The 18,807-nt window shown below is 43.0% G+C and overlaps 1 protein-coding gene across 1 annotated transcript in view; it reads left to right on the forward strand.

The window, feature by feature from the left end:
• The window catches only part of LOC140205763 (volume-regulated anion channel subunit LRRC8A-like), a 36,448-nt gene extending 22,096 nt beyond the window's left edge, over window positions 1-14,352 (forward strand). The window contains exon 3 of the mRNA XM_072273382.1: window positions 13,985-14,352. Within this exon, the coding sequence (XP_072129483.1) occupies window positions 13,985-14,257 (273 nt within the window). The 3' untranslated portion in view covers window positions 14,258-14,352. The remainder of the gene's footprint in view (window positions 1-13,984) is intronic.
• The last annotated feature ends 4,455 nt before the right edge of the window (window positions 14,353-18,807 follow it).

Raw genomic sequence — 18,807 nt, forward strand, 5'->3', positions numbered from 1 at the left:
TTAGATTGCACTTTAAGTTTTATGCACAGTTGTAGCTGGCACACTATTGTAATGAAGTGAAAGTATTGGAGAGAGTGAAGTGGAGATTCACCAGATTGGAATAATTTAGCTATGGGAAGAGAATGGATAGGAGTGTTTTGTTTTGCCTTAAATAATGGAGGCCAAGCAATTACATGATAATAGACCATAAGTCCATAAGACATAGGAGCAGAATTAGTCCATTTGGCCCATCGAGTCTGTTCTGACATTCAATCATAGCTGATCCTTTTCTCCCTTCCTAGGCCCTACTCCCCGGACTCCCCCACCATGGGAAACATCCCTTTCACATCTACTCTATCTTGGCCTTTCAACATTTGAAAGGTTTCAATGAGATCCACCCCTCATCCTTCAAAATATCAGCGAGTACAGACCCAGAGCTATCAAACGTTCCTTGTATGATAACCCTTTTATTCCTGGAATCATGTGAACCTCCTCTGAACCTCTCCATGCCAGCACAGAAAAGGAGCCCAAAACTGTTCACACTACTCAAGGTGAGTCCTCACCAGTGCCTTATAAAGCCTCAGCATCACATTCTTACTCTTGTATTCTAGACCCCTTGAAATGAATGCTAACATTGCATTTGCCTTCCTCACCACTGACTCAACCTGCAAGTTAACCTTCAGGGTGTTCTGCACAAGGATTCCTAAGTCCATTCACATCTCAGATTTTTGGATATTCTCCCTCTTTAGGAAATAGTCTGCACATTTACTTCTTCTACCGAAGTACATAACCATGCATTTTCCAACATTGTATTACATTTACCACTTTCTTGCCCATTCTCCTAGCCTGTCCAAGCCCTTCTGCAGCCTACCTGTTTCCTCAACACTACCTGCTCCTCCATCAATCTTTGTGTCATCTGCAAACTTGGCAACAAAGCCATCTATTTCATCATCTAAATCATCGACATACAGCATAAAAAGAAGCGGTCCCAACACCAACTTGTGCGGAACACCACAAGTCAATGGCAGCCAGCCAGAAAAGGATCCTTTTATTCCCACTCACTGCCTCCTACCCATCAGCTAATGCACTAACCATGCCTGTAACTTTCCTGTATTATCATGGGCTCTTACCTTGGTAAGCAACCCCATATGTGGCACCTTGTCAAAGGCCTTCTAAAAGTTCAAGTATACAACATCCACTGCATCCTCTTTATCTATCCTACTTGTAATCTTGTCAAAGAATTCCAACAGGTTTGTCACCAGGATTTTCCCTTAAGGAAACCATGCTGACTTTGTCCTATCTTGTCCTGAGTCATCAAGTACTCCACAGCCTAATCCTTGACAATTGACTCTAACATCTTTCCAACCACTGAGGTCAAGCTAACTGGTCTACAATTTCCTTTCCAAATCCCTTCCTCCTTTCTTAAAGAGTAGAGTGGCATTTGAAATTTTCCAGTCCTTTGAAACCATGCCAGAGTCCAATGATTTTTGAAAGATCATTACGAATGCCTCCACAATTTTTACTGCAACCTGCTCAGAACCCTAAGGTGCAGTTCATCTGGCCCAGGTGACTTATGCACCCCTAGGTTTTTCAGCTTTTTGTCCCTTGTAATAGTAACTCACCCCCCTCAACATCTAGCACATTGGTAATTATAAGAGGCACAGACAGAGTCAATACCCAGAATCATTTTCCCATAGAATGAGTATCAGAAACAAAAGGGAATAGGTTCAAGATGTGAGTAGGGGGTTTTAAAAAGGATTGAGGGGTAATTTTTACACTGGAAGTGGCTGATACCTGAAATGCACTTCCAGAGGAGGTGGTGAAATCACATATAACCTCTAGTAAGATAAATTGCACTCTTGACCTCACGATCTACTTCATTATGATCTTACACCGTGTTGTTTACCTGCACTGCACTTTCTCTGTGGCTGTTACACTTTATTCAGCATTGTTATTGTTTTACCTTGTTCGGTCAGTGCACTAATCTATACGAACAGTATGCAAGACAAGCTTTCCCCTGCGTCTCAATACATGAGGTAATAATAAATCAATTCCAATTCCAAGCCCTCCTTCATTACAATAATTTGCATGATTTGTAATTTAACGTCTGGATTAAGCTGCAGTGTGGGTGTAATGATAAATCACTTGAGAGATGATGGGCAAAGGTAATCCATTATTCCTTAGACTCTCAAGGGGCAAACACAATGCTGTGCAAATTAAAAAATAAGCACTCAAATCAACTTTAGAATCAAATATTCAATCAGATTTTGACCTTCATATATCAAAGTACTGAGTACAAGAGATGGGATGTTATGTTGAAGCTGTATAAGATGTTGGTGAGGCCTAATTTGGAGTATTGTGTGCAGCTTTGGTAACCTACCTATAGGAAAGATATCAATAAGATTGAAAGAATGCAGAGAACTCTTACAAGGATCTTGCCGGACTTGAGGACCTGAGTTATAGGGCAAGGTTGAGTAGTATAAGACTTCATTCCCTGGAGTGTAGGAGAACGAGGGGAGACCCCATAGAGGTATACAAAGTCATGAGTGGTATACTGTAGATGGGATAAATGCAAGCAGGCTTTTTCCACTGAGGTTGGGTGAGACTAGAACTAGAGGTCATGGGTTAAGGGTGAAAGGTGAAATGTTTAAGGGGAACTTCTTCACTCAGAGGGCAGTGAGAGTGTGGGATGAACTGCCGATGGAAGTAGTGGATGCAGGTGTGATTTGAACATTTAAGAGAAATTTGGATAAGTAAATGCATGGGAGGTGTTTAGAGGGCTATGGTCCAGGAGCAGGACAATGGGACTAGGAAAGATAATAGTTTGGCATGGACTAGAGGGGCCGAAGGGCCTGTTTCTGTGCTGTAGTGTTCTGTGACTCTGTGATTCCATGAGAAATGAGTTATAATGCAAAGAACAACAAGGGAAGCCAAACTCTGAAGAGAAATTCGAACCTAAACTAAATGAAATATCAGTCGGCCAATTTCTTTCTAAGTACAAAATAACCCTGCACAGTGTCACAGTGTATACACCAGTGGAGGTCTTGATGAGAAAAGGATTGAACATTTGCTTATGCCTTTCTTGACTAGTCCCTGTGCAAAAATCTCCCCCTCAGATCACCTTGGGGTATAAGGTTGAAAACACATGATTGAGAATGCCAGCTGGTGGTGTAGTGACATCAGCACTGGACTTCAGGGCAGATGGTTCAGACCCAGCCAGGTCCCAACCTGGGCAACAGCAGTATCTGTGAGGAAGGAAGGCCTGGCAATCTACTTCCATATCTTACCACGAAAACCCTATGGACCCTATGGTCCATGAGGTCATGTCGAGTCCTAAATGACCGAAGAACAACATGAGAATACTGATTGTGAATGACGATAATTATTACTTTAATGCTATGGAACATTTAAAGATTGTGCCATGTGACTAACTGCTTTCCAGGGTGCAACAATCTTTTGTAAAAAGTTTGTCAATAAATTAATACATTTTGACTGCACCCTTTTCACAAGTCTGCAAATTCTGCAATGGATTTCATGGGTGTCTAGGAACCCAGTGACTCACACATTCTTTACATGAGTCACAGACATCACCACAGGACTCTTCAGAAAGAAGGCAATTACAAGCAAAATAAGTGTATTTATGTTCTTACATCAGATATATAAAGTTCATGCAAGTTTCAGAAGCAAAATGAATTTGGTGAAAAAGTCTAACGTGCTCAAGTAGAACAAATAATCTCTGCTGAGGATGAAGTTGCCTGAGTTGGATCCAGAGTAGACTCTGGGGACTAAGGGACCAAATCCAAATACATCACAGGACCATCAGACATAGGAGCAGAACTAGGCCATTCAGTCCATCCCACGACTCAAACTACATGCACATCAGCCACTCTTCTCCACAGGCTCTCAGCACCCTTCAGCTTTCCCATGCACTGTCACTTCACACTTACCCTCCACACCCCATACCTACACTGACACAGTCCCCGTCCTGCTCTCTTTTCATCTGCCCTGCTGCAACCGAGAATAGTTTCTTTAGTTACTTTATCGCTTCCTGTCAGAGTCAACTTGCTCCTGCACCTAGTGTCACTTTATGTACATCCAATCAGTCTACGTGAGGTACTGTGCAAAAGTCCTATTTTGTTAATATAGTTTCAGATGGTGTGGCCTCCACAGAGCCCTGATCTCAACATCATCGAGGCTGCCTAGGATTACCTGGAGAGACAGAAGCAAGCGAGACAGCCAAAGTCTGCAGAAGAACTGTTGCCAAGTTCTCCAAGATGCTTGGAACAACCTACCAGCCGATTTTCTTATAAAACTGCTTGACAATGTACCTAAGAGAATTGATGCAGTTTTAAAGGCAAAGGATGGTCACACCAAATATTGATTTGATTTAGTTTTTAACTGTTTACTGCTTTTCATAGTCATTTTCTTGATATTTACAAATTTTTCAATTCATTATTTTTGAAAGCATCTTTATTTTATCTGCACTTAAGACATTTACACAGAGCCGTATAAGCTAATCTTATGTACGTATATACGGCCACGCTCAAACAGTTACTTGTACATCGTGTTTTATAGGATTAGTTTTATATTTAAATGTATTGTGTTTGTTTTGTTTTTTATTGTGTTCTTTATGATATTACGTACCCCGTAACTGGGTTGCCAAACCAGCAGAAATGGATCACTCAGTTGGAGTCTGGATTACTAGAACTAAGAAAGTTTTATTAAAGAAACAAGCAACACAGTACTCTAATCAAAAGGATAATGAATGCAACAGTTCAGCAGTGATAAACATACATGCACACAGAATTCAGATAACAGGATCAATCAAACTCTATCGTTGCCTAGGGGTAAATGACCAGTTTCAAAGTGACGCAATGTTCAGTTCAATTTTAGTTCAGTTCAGTTCGTAGTAATCGCTGCCGTGGCGATGGACAGTGGGGGGAAGGAGAGAAAGAGCAAAAATGAATGAATATTCAAAGGCTTCCACACAGACCTTCGCAGTCAGCTGTCGGGCGAGTCCTTTGTGATGTCATCTGAGGTCACCAACCGTGACCCCTCCGTTTCCAGATACGATCGTTTCCCTGCATTGAACCTGGCACCCAGGCAAGGGTGGACACACACCAGGTTCCCGCCGATCGTGCCTTTCCACCCTGAGCGTTTATGGCTTGGTCCCGCGATCAGCCGTCCAAAAGCTTCCCACCGACTCGTGAGAGGCGCACCGCTTCCAGGGTCTCATTACCTCGGGTGTCGTGTGTGTGTCCTGCCTTAGCGAACCTGTCCCTTTTTATCCCCCTTCTGGGGTATCGCCTGTCCATCACTTCAAACAGTTCAGGGTTCAAAGGGGGAGCCGCTCCTGACAGTTCTCTTTCTGTTACTCTCTCTCCCGTCCCTTCATTACACATCTCCAAGTGCTGCTCCATTGTTTTCCTTATCTCTCTCTCTCTCTCTCTCCTGAAGTCAGGTGGCAGACCAACTGCTGATTCCACTGGTGCCAGCACAGGACAGCTACATCTTAATCTATGTGTATTCTTGTCACAATAATAATTGTGTTTTTATAATTCTGCATCGGATCTAGAGTAACAATCATTACATGCTCTTTTACACTCACATACTGAAGAATGACAATATATTAACGATCTTGAGTCTTGAATATTTGATGTTGGGAACCTCTGCCTTCTTAAAGGAACTTCACAGTGACAAATGTTCTTTTTCATTGGAAAGGCAGCAGAGATTGAATCTCCAACTATCAGAATCAGGTTCAATATCTCCTGAAGGTATCATGAAATTTGTTGCTATGCGTCCTAGAACAATAACCAGGCAATACACTAGTTCAAAGTTCATATTTCAAAGTAAGTTTATTATCAATGTATGTCTATGTTGCAAAATACTACCCTGAGATTCATTTTCTTGCAGGCATTCACTAGAACAAAAAAGTACAATAGAATCAAAGAAAAACTACATACAAACAAAAAGTGACAAACAGCCAATGTGCAAAAGAAGACAAAATGTACAAATACATAAATAGATAGTTAGATAAATAATACTGAGAACAAATTGGAGAGTCCTGAAAGTGAGTTTGTAGGTTGTGGAATCAGTTCAGTGTTGAGGTGGGTGAGGTATTCCACGTTGGTTCAGGAACCTGATGGTTTTTGGTTAATAACTGTTCTTGTACCTGGTGGTATGGGAACAAAGCATCTAAGAGCTGACTGCTGACAAAACAATGTGGCACAAAGTGCTTAATGGGGCTGATGCATTGACTTTTATCATCATTTCCTGCTATTATTCTCAGCAAACGTATTTCTCTTTGCAAGCACTCGTATCTATTTTCTGGAATGCCCCTCTGGTTCTGTACCATTATAAGTCGCCAGGAACTTGTTTAGTGAATGCTTGGACTCCAGCTTCCTGAGCTTTAGTTCAGGTTTCTCGGGATCTTTTGTTGCAGTTTGTTGAGAGATGGGAACGACTATCCCACGAGGCCTTGGAAATGGTAAACAACAAGCTACACTGAAGTTTTCCCTTTGGTTCACGTCTGTATCTTAGCTTCTTGCCAGAACTTCTTGGAGATGGTTCAAAATAGAGATTCCACAGGACTCTAAAGTTATAATTGATTCAATAGTTTTAAAATTAACTCATAGTGAAACATAAAAAATCTCTTTGCTAATATTTGACCTTTCATACAACCTACAGAGGAAATTTCTCAACTCTCATTTCTTAAAACAAGATTGGTTTTCCATGAAAGCACATCAGAGAGAAGCCTCTATCACTGATCTCTCTGGTGTGGCAGTCACTGCAGGAAAAAGATATTTGCAAAAACTACGGTAATGGATTTGCAATTTGCTGCCTGGGAAAATAACAACAATGTGGATTGGCCTTCTGCTGCAACCATCAGGGAGGAGGTACAGGAGCCTCAAGACACACACTCAATGTTTTCAGCAACACACATCAAAGCTGCTGGTGAACGCAGCAGGCCAGGCAGCATCTCTAGGAAGAGGTACAGTCGACGTTTCAGGCCGAGACCCTCCGTCAATGTTTTCAGGATAGCTTCTTCAAAGTTTGAAGTAAATTTTATACTCAAAGTACATATACTGTATGTCACCATATACAACCCTGTGATTCAATTTTTTCAGGATCATAATCACAGGCATATGTCATGAAATTTGTTAACTTTTCAGCAGCAGTACATGATAAATATAGAAAAAACTGAATTACAATAGTTATATACATGTACAGTTCATTAAATAGTTAAGTTAAAATAAATAGTACTAAACAGAAATACTCAATGGCCATTGTCAATGAATCTATGGGATGATAGAATAATCATAACAGAATCAATGAAAGACACCCAACTAGGACATTCAATCAGAGTGCAGAAGGCAACAAACTGTGCAAATATAAATTAGAAAATAATAATAATAAATAAATAAGCAATAAATATTGACAACATGAGATGAAGATTCCCTGAAAGTGAAATTGAGTGAGGTTATCCCCTTTGGTTCAAGAGGCTGAAGGTTGAGGGGTAGTATTTGTTCCTGAACCTGATGGTGTGAATCCTGAGGCTCTTGTACCTTCTTCCTGATGGCAACAGTGAGAAGAGAGCATGTCCTGGGTGGTGGGGGTCCCTGATGACAGAGGCTGCAGATTCCTCCCCTCTGCTTTCAGATTTTTCTAAGTACAATGAACCAGCGGATGCATACTACCTATTTTTTGCTCTCTTTTCACACTGCTTATTTAATTTTTTAATGTATACAGATATATTTCATTGTCATTTATAGTTTTTTTAATGTATTGCAATGTACTGCCACCACAAAGCAACAAACTTTAGGAAACATGCCAATGATATTAAATCTGATTCCCTCTACCACAGTTGCTGCCTGGTTCCAAGTGAAACCTGAGCAGGGACTCAGGGAGGTGGCAGTAATTAAACAGCGGGCACAGAAAAAATGGGCCAAAAGGCCTCATTCTTTGCTGTTCCACTCTGTGAGCTGATGATTTGCTCAGCCAAGTGTATGCCCAGAGAGTGATATATTTCAATACAGTACACCAGCGTGGATGTTATTCCACACACTTGTTCAAATTCCATTTTTCATCCCTCTCACTCTCTCTCTTTACAATCAATTCAGTCTGTCTTTCACTCTCTCTCCTTCCTGTTCTCTCTCTCCAAATCTAAGATTCTCTCTCTCCCTCTCCTTCCTTCTCTCTCCATATCTAAGGTTCATTCTCTCCCTCTCCCTGTCCCTCTCTGATTCCTTCTCTCTCTCTCTCCCCCCTGGCCCCTCTCCCCTTCTCTTACATCCTCTATTTCACACTCTCTCTCCCTTTGAAAGGGCAGGTCAAGAAGCTGGGAATCCTATGGCCGACTTCCTGTCATCGCAAAGCTTTTGCACCATCTGCAAAGCTCAAGTTAGGAAAGTGATACCCTCACCACCACCTGCCTGGACGAGTGGAGGCTCGACAACCTCTCAAGAATCTAGACACCATCCAAGATAAAACCCAACCACGTGACTGACACTTCATAATTGCCCCAAATAAAACTCCCACTACCATTAGTGAGCCCTGGTCGCTGTGAAGAGTAGACTAGGTAAATAAGCCTCGGTAAGAAATTACAATGCATTTCACAGGAAGGATATAATTCTGGAGATTAGAAGAATGAGGGGGATCTCATTGAAATTTATCAAATATTGAAACACCTAGATAGAGTGGACATGGAGAAGGTGTTTCCTATAATTAGAGGAGTCTAGAAACAGAGAGAACAGTCTCAGAATAGAGAGGTGACCCTTTAGGACAGAGATGAATAGGAATTTCTTTAGCCAGAGGGGAATTCATTGCCACAGAAGGTTGTGGAGGCCAAGTCATTGGGTATATTTAAAGCTGAGGCTGATAGGTTCTTTATCAGTAAGGGCATCAAAGGTTACAGGGAGAAGACCTGAGAATGGGGTTGAGAGGGATAATAAATCAGCCATGATGGAATGCTAGAACAGACTCAATGGGCAGAATGACCTAATTCTGCTGTTTTGTCTCATGGTCTAATGGTCTAATGGAGGGTCCAGAAAAGATGGTTTCAGTGATGAAGGATTTCACCAACTGGTTTAGATTGACACATGGAAATTATAAACTGCAGCTGCTGGAAATCTGAGTTAAATGCTGGACCACTCAGCAGGTGACACAGTATCTGTGAAAAGGGAAACAGGGCTAATGAGGGAGAACCCCTCACACACAATGTTTGCAAGACAAAGGAAATGACTGTGGACTTCAGGAAGGTGAAGTTGGGAGAACACACATCAGTCCTCACTGAAGAGTCCGCAATGGAAAGGGTAAGCTGCTTTAAGTTTCTGGGTGTCAACATCTCCAAGGATCCATCCCGGGCCCAACACATCAATGCAATCATGAAAAAGGCATCCAGCATCTGTAATTTGTTAGGAATTTGTGGAGATTTGGTATGTCATCAAAAACGTTTGCAAGTTCCTATTAATGTATGGTGGAGAGCATCCTGGCTGGTGGCATCAGAGCCTTCAACGCACAGGATCGCAAGAGGGTTCTAGACTCAACCTGTTCCATCACGGACACAACCCTCCCTGACGTCATGGGAACTTCAAGAGCTGGTGCCTCAAGAAGGTGGCATCATCATTAAAAATCCTCACCATCCAGGATGTCCCCTCTTTGCGTTACTACCATTGGGGAGGAGCAACAGGAGCCTGAAGGCACACACTCAACAACTGAGGAACAGTTTCTTCCCCTCCGTCATTAAATTTCTGAATGGTCCACCAGCCCATGAACTCTACCTAGTTACTTACTTTTCTAACTATTTATTTAGTTTGCCATGTACAGTAATTTTATATCTGCACTGTACTGCTGTAGCAAAACAACAGAACACACATCATCTAAGCGGTGATAATAAACCTGGTTATTGTCCCGATTCAGAGGGGGGTGGGACGGAGAATTAAAGGAACAGCCAGCAGGAAGCTAAGGCAGCTCTGGGTATTGAATACAAGTGCTATGCCATCACTCAATTTGCACTTGGAAAACATTCTGAACTCTGAGTACAGTGCATCAGAATTGCAAGTGAATCACTGTTGCATCTGGAAGGATTGCTTGGGTCACTGGATGGTGGAAGGGATGAGGCGAAAGGACAGTATCATTACTGTATCTTCCATTGACTTTCATTACTAATCTTACTTCATCAACGTCTTAGTCCCATCATCAGGTACCGTGTATTTCCTTTGTCCTATCCATTCCTCTCCAGCTTCTCCTCCATCTAACTTGTTTTCTCTTTCTTTCCATTTCTGACAAAGGGTCAAAGTCAATGTATTATCAACGTATGTACCATACACGGTACCAGATACTACTTTGAGATACGTTTTCTTGCAGGCATTTACAAAAAATAAAGAAATACAATAGAGTTTATGAAAAACAATGCATAAATAAAAACTAACAACTAATGGGCACAAGGAGAAAAGTGTGCAAAGTAATATATATAGCATAACAGTTAGTGCGACATTATCACAGCTCCAGGCATTGGATTTCAGAGTTCAGTTCTGGTGCCATCTGGAAGGAATCTGCATGTCCTCCCATGGAATGGGTGGTTTTACCCCAGGTGCTCTGGTTTCCTTCCACAGTCCAGAGACATACCGGGTAGGTTAATTGGTCATTGTAAATTGTCCCCAGAGCATGAGGTGTTGAGTCCTTGAAAGTGCGTCTGTAGGTTGTGGAATCAGTTCCGTAATCAGGTGAGTGAAGTTATCCATGCTGGATTTTTCCAGGGTTATAGCTGTTCCTGAGCCTGGTAGTGTGGGAGCTAAGACTCTTGTACCTCCTGCCAAATGGTAGTAGTGAGAAAAGAGTGTGGCCTGGATGGTGGGGGTCTTTGGAGATTGATGATGCCTTCTTGCTGCAGCGCTCCTTGTAGATGTGCTCAGCGGTGGGGAGGGCTTTTCCTGTGATAGACTGGGCTGTAGCCATCACTTTCTCTAGGCTTTTCGGTTCCTGGGCAATGATGTTTCAATACAAGGCTATGATGCAACCAGTCAGGATTATCTCCACTGTGCATCTATAGAAGGAACTGAAAGAACACAGTCTGAAAGACTGTGACAAACTTGGTGGATGATGAGGTGTTGTTGCTCAACCTAATGCTGAGTCTCATTGTAATAATGTAAAAGAGGGACTAGAACGATGGGATTGCTATATTAGAAGCTAGGATTGTCTCAATGGATCAAATGCTGTCATGTGCTGTAACAATTCTATGATTGAATGATGAATGCAGTGAAATAAAATGCTGGAATCAATCATCTGGTCAGTTCTCTGTGGGAACAGAATCAGAATTCAACTCAGAGACTTCACCACTCCTCTCTCCAATTCCAACCTCACTCCTTCTGAATGCAGTGCTCTCCACTCTCTCTGCACTAATCCTAACCTCACCATCAAATCTGCAGATAAGAGGGGTGCTGTAGAAGTCTGACGGACTGGTCTCTACTTTGCTGAGGCCAGGTGACAACTCTCAGACATCTCCTCTTACTTACCCTCGAAAAGGACCCCACTAGGGAGAACCAGACCATTGTCTCCCACACTATCACTGACCTTATTGATCTAGGGATCTCCCATCTACTTCCACCAACCACATAGTTCTCTCACCCCACACCTCCTGCTTCTATCTCCTACCCAAGATTCATAAATCTGTCTGTCCAGGTAAACCCATTGTTTCTGGTTGTTCCTGCCCTGCCGAACTTATACTGCAACCTTGACTCAGATTTATCCATCCCGGTTCAGTCCCTTCCTACCTACATCCATGATGCTTCACATGCTCTTGATCTTTTCAATGATTTCAAGTTCCCTGACCTCGATCATCATATTTTCACTATGGCTGTCCAGTCCCTACACTCCTCCATCCACCATCAGGGAAAGCCTCAAAACTCTGTTTCTTTTTGGACACCAGACCCAACCACTTCCCCTCCACCACCACTCTCCTCTAGCTGGTGGAACAGGTCCTCACTCTCAATAATTTCTCCTTCGGCTCCTCCCACTTTCTTCAGACAAAAGGAGTAGCCATGGGCACTCGCATGTGCCCCACCTATGTCTACCTTTTTGTCGGCTACGTGAAACAGTCTGTGTTTCAAGCTGACACTGGTATCACTCCTCAACTTTTCCTAAGCTATACCAATGACTGCATTTGTGCTGCTTCCTGCACCTATGTGAAGCTCGTTGACTTTATCAACTTTGCCTCCAACTTCCACCCTGTCCTCAAATTTACCTGATCCATTTCCAACTCCTCTCTCCGCTTTCTCGATCTCTCCATCTCTATCTTTGGAGACAGCTTATCTACTGATATCCTTTAAAACCCACTGACTGTCACAGGCTCCTGGACGATATTTCTTCCCACCCTGTTACATGTAAAAATGTCATCCCCTCTCTCAATTCCTCTGTTTTTGCTGCATCTGCTCTCAGAGTGAGGCTTTTCATTCCAGAACAAAGGAGATGTCCTCCTTCTTCAAAGAAAGGGGCTTCCCTTCCTCCACCCTCAACTGCATCTCTTCCATTTTGCGCATGTCTGCCCTCATCCCATGCTCCTGCCACCCCACCAGGGATAGGGTTTCTCTTGTCCTCACCTACCACCCTATCAGCCTCCGTGTCCAGCACAGAATTCTCCATAACTTCTGCCATCTCCAACAGGAATCCACAACCAAAAACATCTTTCCCTCCCCCTGCTTTCTAGTTTCCTCAGAAATCGCTCCCTACGTGACTCTCTTGTCCATCTGTCCCTCACCACCGACTCCCTGCTGGCACTTATCCTTGCAAGTGAAGCAAGTGCTACAGCTACCCCTACACCTCCTCCCTCGCTGCCATTCAGGGCCCCTAACAGTCCTTCCAGGTGAGGTGATACTTCATCTGTGAGTCGGTTGGGGTGATATACTGTATCCGGAGCTTCTGGTGTGGCCTCCTGTATATCAGTGAGACCCAATGTAGTTTGGGAGACCACTTCGCTGAGCACCTATGCTCCATCTGCCAGAAAAAGTGGGGTCTTCCAATGACCACCCATTTTAATTCCACTTCCCATTTCCATTCCCATTCTGGCATATCAGTCCATGACCTCCTCTACTGCTGTGATGAGGCCACACTCAGGCTGGAGGAGCAACACCTTATATTCTGTCAAGGTAGTCTCCAAACTGATGGCATGAAGATTGAATTCTCAAATTTCCACTAACACCCCCTCACCCTTCACCATTCCCATCTCTCACTGGAGCTCCTGCCCCTTCCCTTTCTTCCGTGGCCTTCTGTCCTCTCCTATCAGATTCCCCCTTCTCCAGTCTTGTATCTCTTTCAGTAATCAACTTCACCCCTCCCCTCTCCCGGTTTCACCTATCACCTGCTACCTTTAACTTCTTCCTTCCCCTCCCCCCACTTTCTTCCTCTGGCTTCTCATCTTTTCCTCCAGTCCTAATGAAGAGTCTCAGCCTGAAACATCAACTGTTTACTCTTTTCCATAGATGCTGCCTGGCCCCCCTGGGTTCCTTCAGCATTTTGTGTGTGTTGCTCCAGTTGGAGGCCTTTCATCAGAAGTGAAGATGTTGGAAGGGATAGATAAGACAAAAAGGGGAATATCTGCAGTAGGGTGAGCTCTTTTGGGATTAATCAGGCTGTTAAAGAGTGATTATACTTCTGTGGCTGTTAACAGCAGATCTGTGGGACATTACCAGGAGGTGAGGTTGTACTAATAGACAGAGAAAAGGTCAGCCTATATCACAAGTGGATGACTTATGGAGAAAGGCTCATTGGTGATACCGTTACCCTATCTTCTGTACCACTTAAACCTACCCTTTCTATCTCCTTTTCCCAGCTCTAATGAATAATCTCCAAACTGAAATATCAATTTTGTTTATCTTTACTACAGATGCTGCCTGACTTGTTTATATTTCAGATTTCCAGCATCTGCAAGCCTTTGGTTGATTTTCGTATGTAGTAAATGTTTTACAGTGGCTACTCTGTGACTCATTTGAAATCTGACATTCTTTTACAGCTGGAAGTTTTACCAAATGGACTTTTTCTGTGCAAGAAACTGCAGACTTTGCTTGTTGGGAGAAATAGCCTGACAATATTACCTCCTACGGTGGGTGATCTGGTGAACCTTGTGTCCCTTGAACTTATTGGAAACCAGTTGGAGATCTTGCCTGAAGAACTGAGCCGATGCAGCTTAAAACAGGGTGGGCTTGTGGTGGAAGAGATCCTGTTAAACACATTACCTGCTGCTGTCAGAGAACATTTGAAAGGAAGTGATAAAGACCAAGTATAATCAGAACGTTTCCAAATTGACTCATCACTTGCAGATGCTATGGGAAGAAATCTCCATCTTCTATTCTTGGTGAGGACCTTGGATTGCAGCCATGTGCATTTTCAGTGAGAGATGCCAGGCACCCAGGAGACATACATACTCTCCTCCCCCACAAAAAAAATCACTAAATGGACACGTGAGGGAATAAGTCGATCTTTGTGAAGTATTGTGCTAAGAGAGAAGGAAATGAATTGAACATTAATCAAGAAACTGAAAATGGCAGTCATCCTCCTTATAAGGTGACACCAGTTTGCTGCTGCCTGGCTTTTTGTAACATTTGCAGGACATTTAAATTTGCAGATTGTATAGTCTGGGAATCTGTGGGTGGGGGTGGGGCGGGACTTATATTGGAGATTTCCAAAGTAAATATATAAAGTTTTAAATAAAATTGGATTAAAAGACTTTAAGAGATTTTGTTTAAATCCTGAATTCAGTTTCTTTTCTAATGAACAGCTCATTGTAGGGCCACTCCCACCCCTTCCACAAATCCACAATCTACTGTGTCAAGCCCTTTGGAAATTCTATGTACTAACATAACTAAAAGACTTATTCATATTTCTCTGCTCTGCACTTTAAACTTATTAACTTGGGGAAACAAAACCAGAGCATACCATGAATTGCATTACGTACTTCCGAAAATGCACTCAGTGGCCACTGGGTGTATTTCACGGTCTTCTGCTGCTGTAGCCCATGCATTTCAAGGTTCAATGTGCTGTGTGTTCAGAGATGCTCTTCTGCACACACAACTGTTGTAACGAGTTATACGAGTCACTGTCAACCTCCTGTCAGGTGGAACCAGCCTGGCCATTCTCCTCTGACCTCTCTCATTAACAAGGCATTTTCACCCACTGAACTGCTGCTCACTGGATGCTTTTTGTTTTTCACACCATTCTCTTCAAACTCCAGAGACTGTTGTGTCTGAAAATCCCAGGAGATCAGCAGTTTCTGAGATACTGAAACCACCCTGTCTGGCACCAACAATCATTCAATAGACAATAGGTGCAGGAGTAGGCCATTCAGCCCTTCAAGCCAGCACTGCCATTCACTGTGATCATGACTGATCATCCACAATCAGTGCCCCATTCCTGCTTTCTCTCCATATCCCTTGACTCCACTATTATTAAGAGCTCTATCTAACTCTTTCTTGAAAGCATCCAGAGAATTGGCCTCCACTGCTTTCTGAGGCAGAGCATTCCACAGATCCACAACCCTCTGTGTGAAAAAGTTTTTCCTCAACTCTGTTCTAAATGGCCTACCCCTTATTCTCAAATTGTGGCCTCTGGTTCTGGACTCCCCCAACATTGGGAACATGTTTCCTGCATCTAGCATGACCAATCCCTTAATAATCTTATATGTTTCAATCAGATCCCCTCTCATCCTTCTAAATTCCAGTGTATACAATCCCAGTCGTTTCAATCTTTCAACATATGACAGTCCGGCCATTCCCCAATCAAAGTCACTTGAATCACATTTCTTCCCCATTCTGATACTTGGTCTGAACAACTGAATCTGTTGTATATACTTTTTATTACAAATTATTATAAATTGCACATTACATATTTAGATGGAGACGTAACGTAAAGTCTTTTACTCCTCATGTATCTGAAGTAATAAAGTCAATTCAATTGACCATATCTGCATGCTTTTATGCATTGAGTTGCTGCCACATGATTGGCTGAATAGATATTTGCATTAACAAGCAGGTGTACAGGTGTACCTAATAAAGTTGCCACTGAATGTATATTTTGGAAAGATGGAAATGTGTTTAAATATTTTGTGTGTGCTTTTGGTCTCATATCGTATGCAGAAGTGATGTGTTTCAGCATCACTGCTTTAAGACACTTCCCAATACTGTATTCCATCCGCCACTTCTTTTGCCCATTCTCCTAATCTGTCTGAGTCCTTTTGCAGCCTCCCTGCTTCCTCAAAACTAATTCCTCCTCCACCTGTCTTCATATTGTCTGCAAACTTGGCCACAAAGCCATAAAATTCATCATCTAGGTCACTGATATACAACATAAAAAGAAGTGGTCCCAACACTGATCCTTGTGGAACACCACTAGTCACTACTAAAACGGGACATGACTGCGCAAGTGCGTGGAGGTCAGCCAGTGAGAACAGTGGGAAGAGTTTATAAGCGAGCAGAGTTTAAAAGGTGATGGTTATTTCTTCAGCGGTTTCAACAGGGCATGAATGCACAAGCATGTGGAGGTCAGCCAGTGAGAACAGTGGGAAGAGTTTAAAAAGAAGACAGATTTACAGAGCAGGCATCGGCAGAGCGGGCAACGGAGTAGTGGGAGACAGAGTAGGAAGGCTTTGGCTCAACAGGGCTTAGGCGATAAAGGGTCAAGGCCAGGTAGGTTATCTGTTTAAAATAAAGACAGAAAGGATGTGTGTGAGGCCAGTTTTCTGGGCTCGGTGTCAGATGTGGGAGGTCCTAGAGAGTCCTGGAGAGAATTGCTGGGGGGTGGGAACCGAACTGAAGTGACGGAGGAAAGGGAGGTTGGCTCACAAATAGGGAAAGTTTGGAGACAGTGCGAAAGGGAGGATAGGCAGGTAATAGAGAAGGGACGCGCTCAGACCGATGGTTTGAGATGTGTCTATTTTAATGCAAGGAGTATTATGAATAAAGCAGATGGGCTTAGAGCATGAATCAGTACTTAGAGCTATGATGTTGTGGCCATTACAGAGACTTGCATGGTGCAGGGGCAGGAATGGCTACTTCAAGTGCCAGGCGTTAGATGTTTCAGAAAAGATAGGGAGGGAGGTAAAAGAGGTGGAGGCGTGGTACTGTTGATCAGAGATAGTGTCACGGCTGCAGAAAAGGAGAAAGTCATGGAGGGGTTGTCTATGGAGTCTCCGTGCGTGGAAGTTAGGAATAGAAAGGAGTCAATAACTCTACTGGGTGCTTTTTTTTTTTAAATGGACCACCCAATAGTAACAGGGACATCGAGGAACAGATAGGGAGACAGATTCTGGAAAGGAGTAATAATAACAGAGTTGTTGTGGTGGGAGATTTTAATTTCCCAAATATTGATTGGCATCTCCCTAAAGTGAGGGGTTTAGATGGGGTAGAGTTTGTTAGGTGTGTTCAGGAAGGTTTCTTGACACAATATGTAGATAAGCCTACAAGAGGAGAGGCTGTACTTGATCTGGTATTGGGAAATGAACCTGGTCGGATGTCAAGTCTCTCAGTGGGAGAGCATTTTGGAGATAGTGATCACAATTCTATCTCCTTTACCATAGCATTGGAGAGGGATAGGAAGTTAGGGAGATATTTAATTGGAGGAAGGGGAAATATGAGGCTATCAGGCAGGAACTTGGAAGCATAAATTGGAAACAGATGTTCTCAGGGAAACGTACAGAAGAAATGTGGCAAATGTTCAGGGGATATTTGCTTGGGGTTCTGAGACGGTATGTTCCAATGAGACATGGAAAGGATGGTAGGGTACAAGATCTGTGGTGTACAAAGGGTGTTGTAAATCTCGTCAAGAAGAAGAGCTTACAAAAGGTTCAAAGAACTAGGTAATGATAGGAATCTAGAAGATTATAAGGCTAGCAGGAAGGAGCTTAAGAATGAAATTAGAAGAGCCAGAAGGGACCATGAGAAGGCCTTGACAGACAGGATTAAGGAAAACTCCAAGGCATTCTACAAGTATGTGAAGAGTAAGAGGATGAGATGTGAGAGAATAGGACCAATCAAGTGTGACAGTGGAAAAGTGTATATGGGACCGAGGGGAATAGCTGAGGTACTTAATGAATACTTTGTTTCAGTATTCACTACGGAAAAGGATCTTGACGATTGTAGGGATGACTTGCAGTGGACTGAAAAGCTTGAGCATGTAGATATTACAGAAGAGGATGTGCTGGAGCTTTTGGAAAGCATCAAGTTGGATAAGTCACTGGGACCAGATGTACCCCAGGCTACTGTGGGAGGTGAGGGAGGAGATTGCTGAGCCTCTGGCAATGTTCTTTGCATCATCAGTGAGGATGGGAGAGGTTCTGGAGGATTGGAGGGTTGCAGATGTTCTTCCCTTATTCAAGAAGGGGAGTAGGGATAGCCCAGGAAATTATAGACCAGTGAGTCTTACTTCAGTGGTTGGTAAGTTGATGGAGAAGATCCTGAGAGGAAGGATTTATGAACATTTGGAGAGGCATAATATGATTAGGAATAGTCAGCATGGGTTTGTCAAAGGCAGGTTGTGTGTGGAATGGGCTGCTAGCGGCGGTGGTGGAAGCAGAAATGATAGGGACTTTTGAGGGACTCTTGGATGGCGACGTGGAGCTTAGAAAAATAGAGGGCTATGGTTAAAGCCTAGGTAGTTCTGAGGTACGGACATGTTTGGCACAGCTTTGTGGGCCGAAAGGCCTGTATAGTGCTGTAGATTTTTTATGTTTCTATGTTTCGGGCCCCTTATCTTACAAAGTTTGCAGAAAGGATATGCTGAACATTGGAGAGAGTTCAAAGGAGGTTCATGAAAATGATTCCAGGAATTAAAAGGCATCATAGG

This window comes from Mobula birostris, chromosome 12 (genome assembly GCF_030028105.1).
Source record: "Mobula birostris isolate sMobBir1 chromosome 12, sMobBir1.hap1, whole genome shotgun sequence".
Classification (NCBI taxonomy): domain Eukaryota; kingdom Metazoa; phylum Chordata; class Chondrichthyes; order Myliobatiformes; family Myliobatidae; genus Mobula; species Mobula birostris.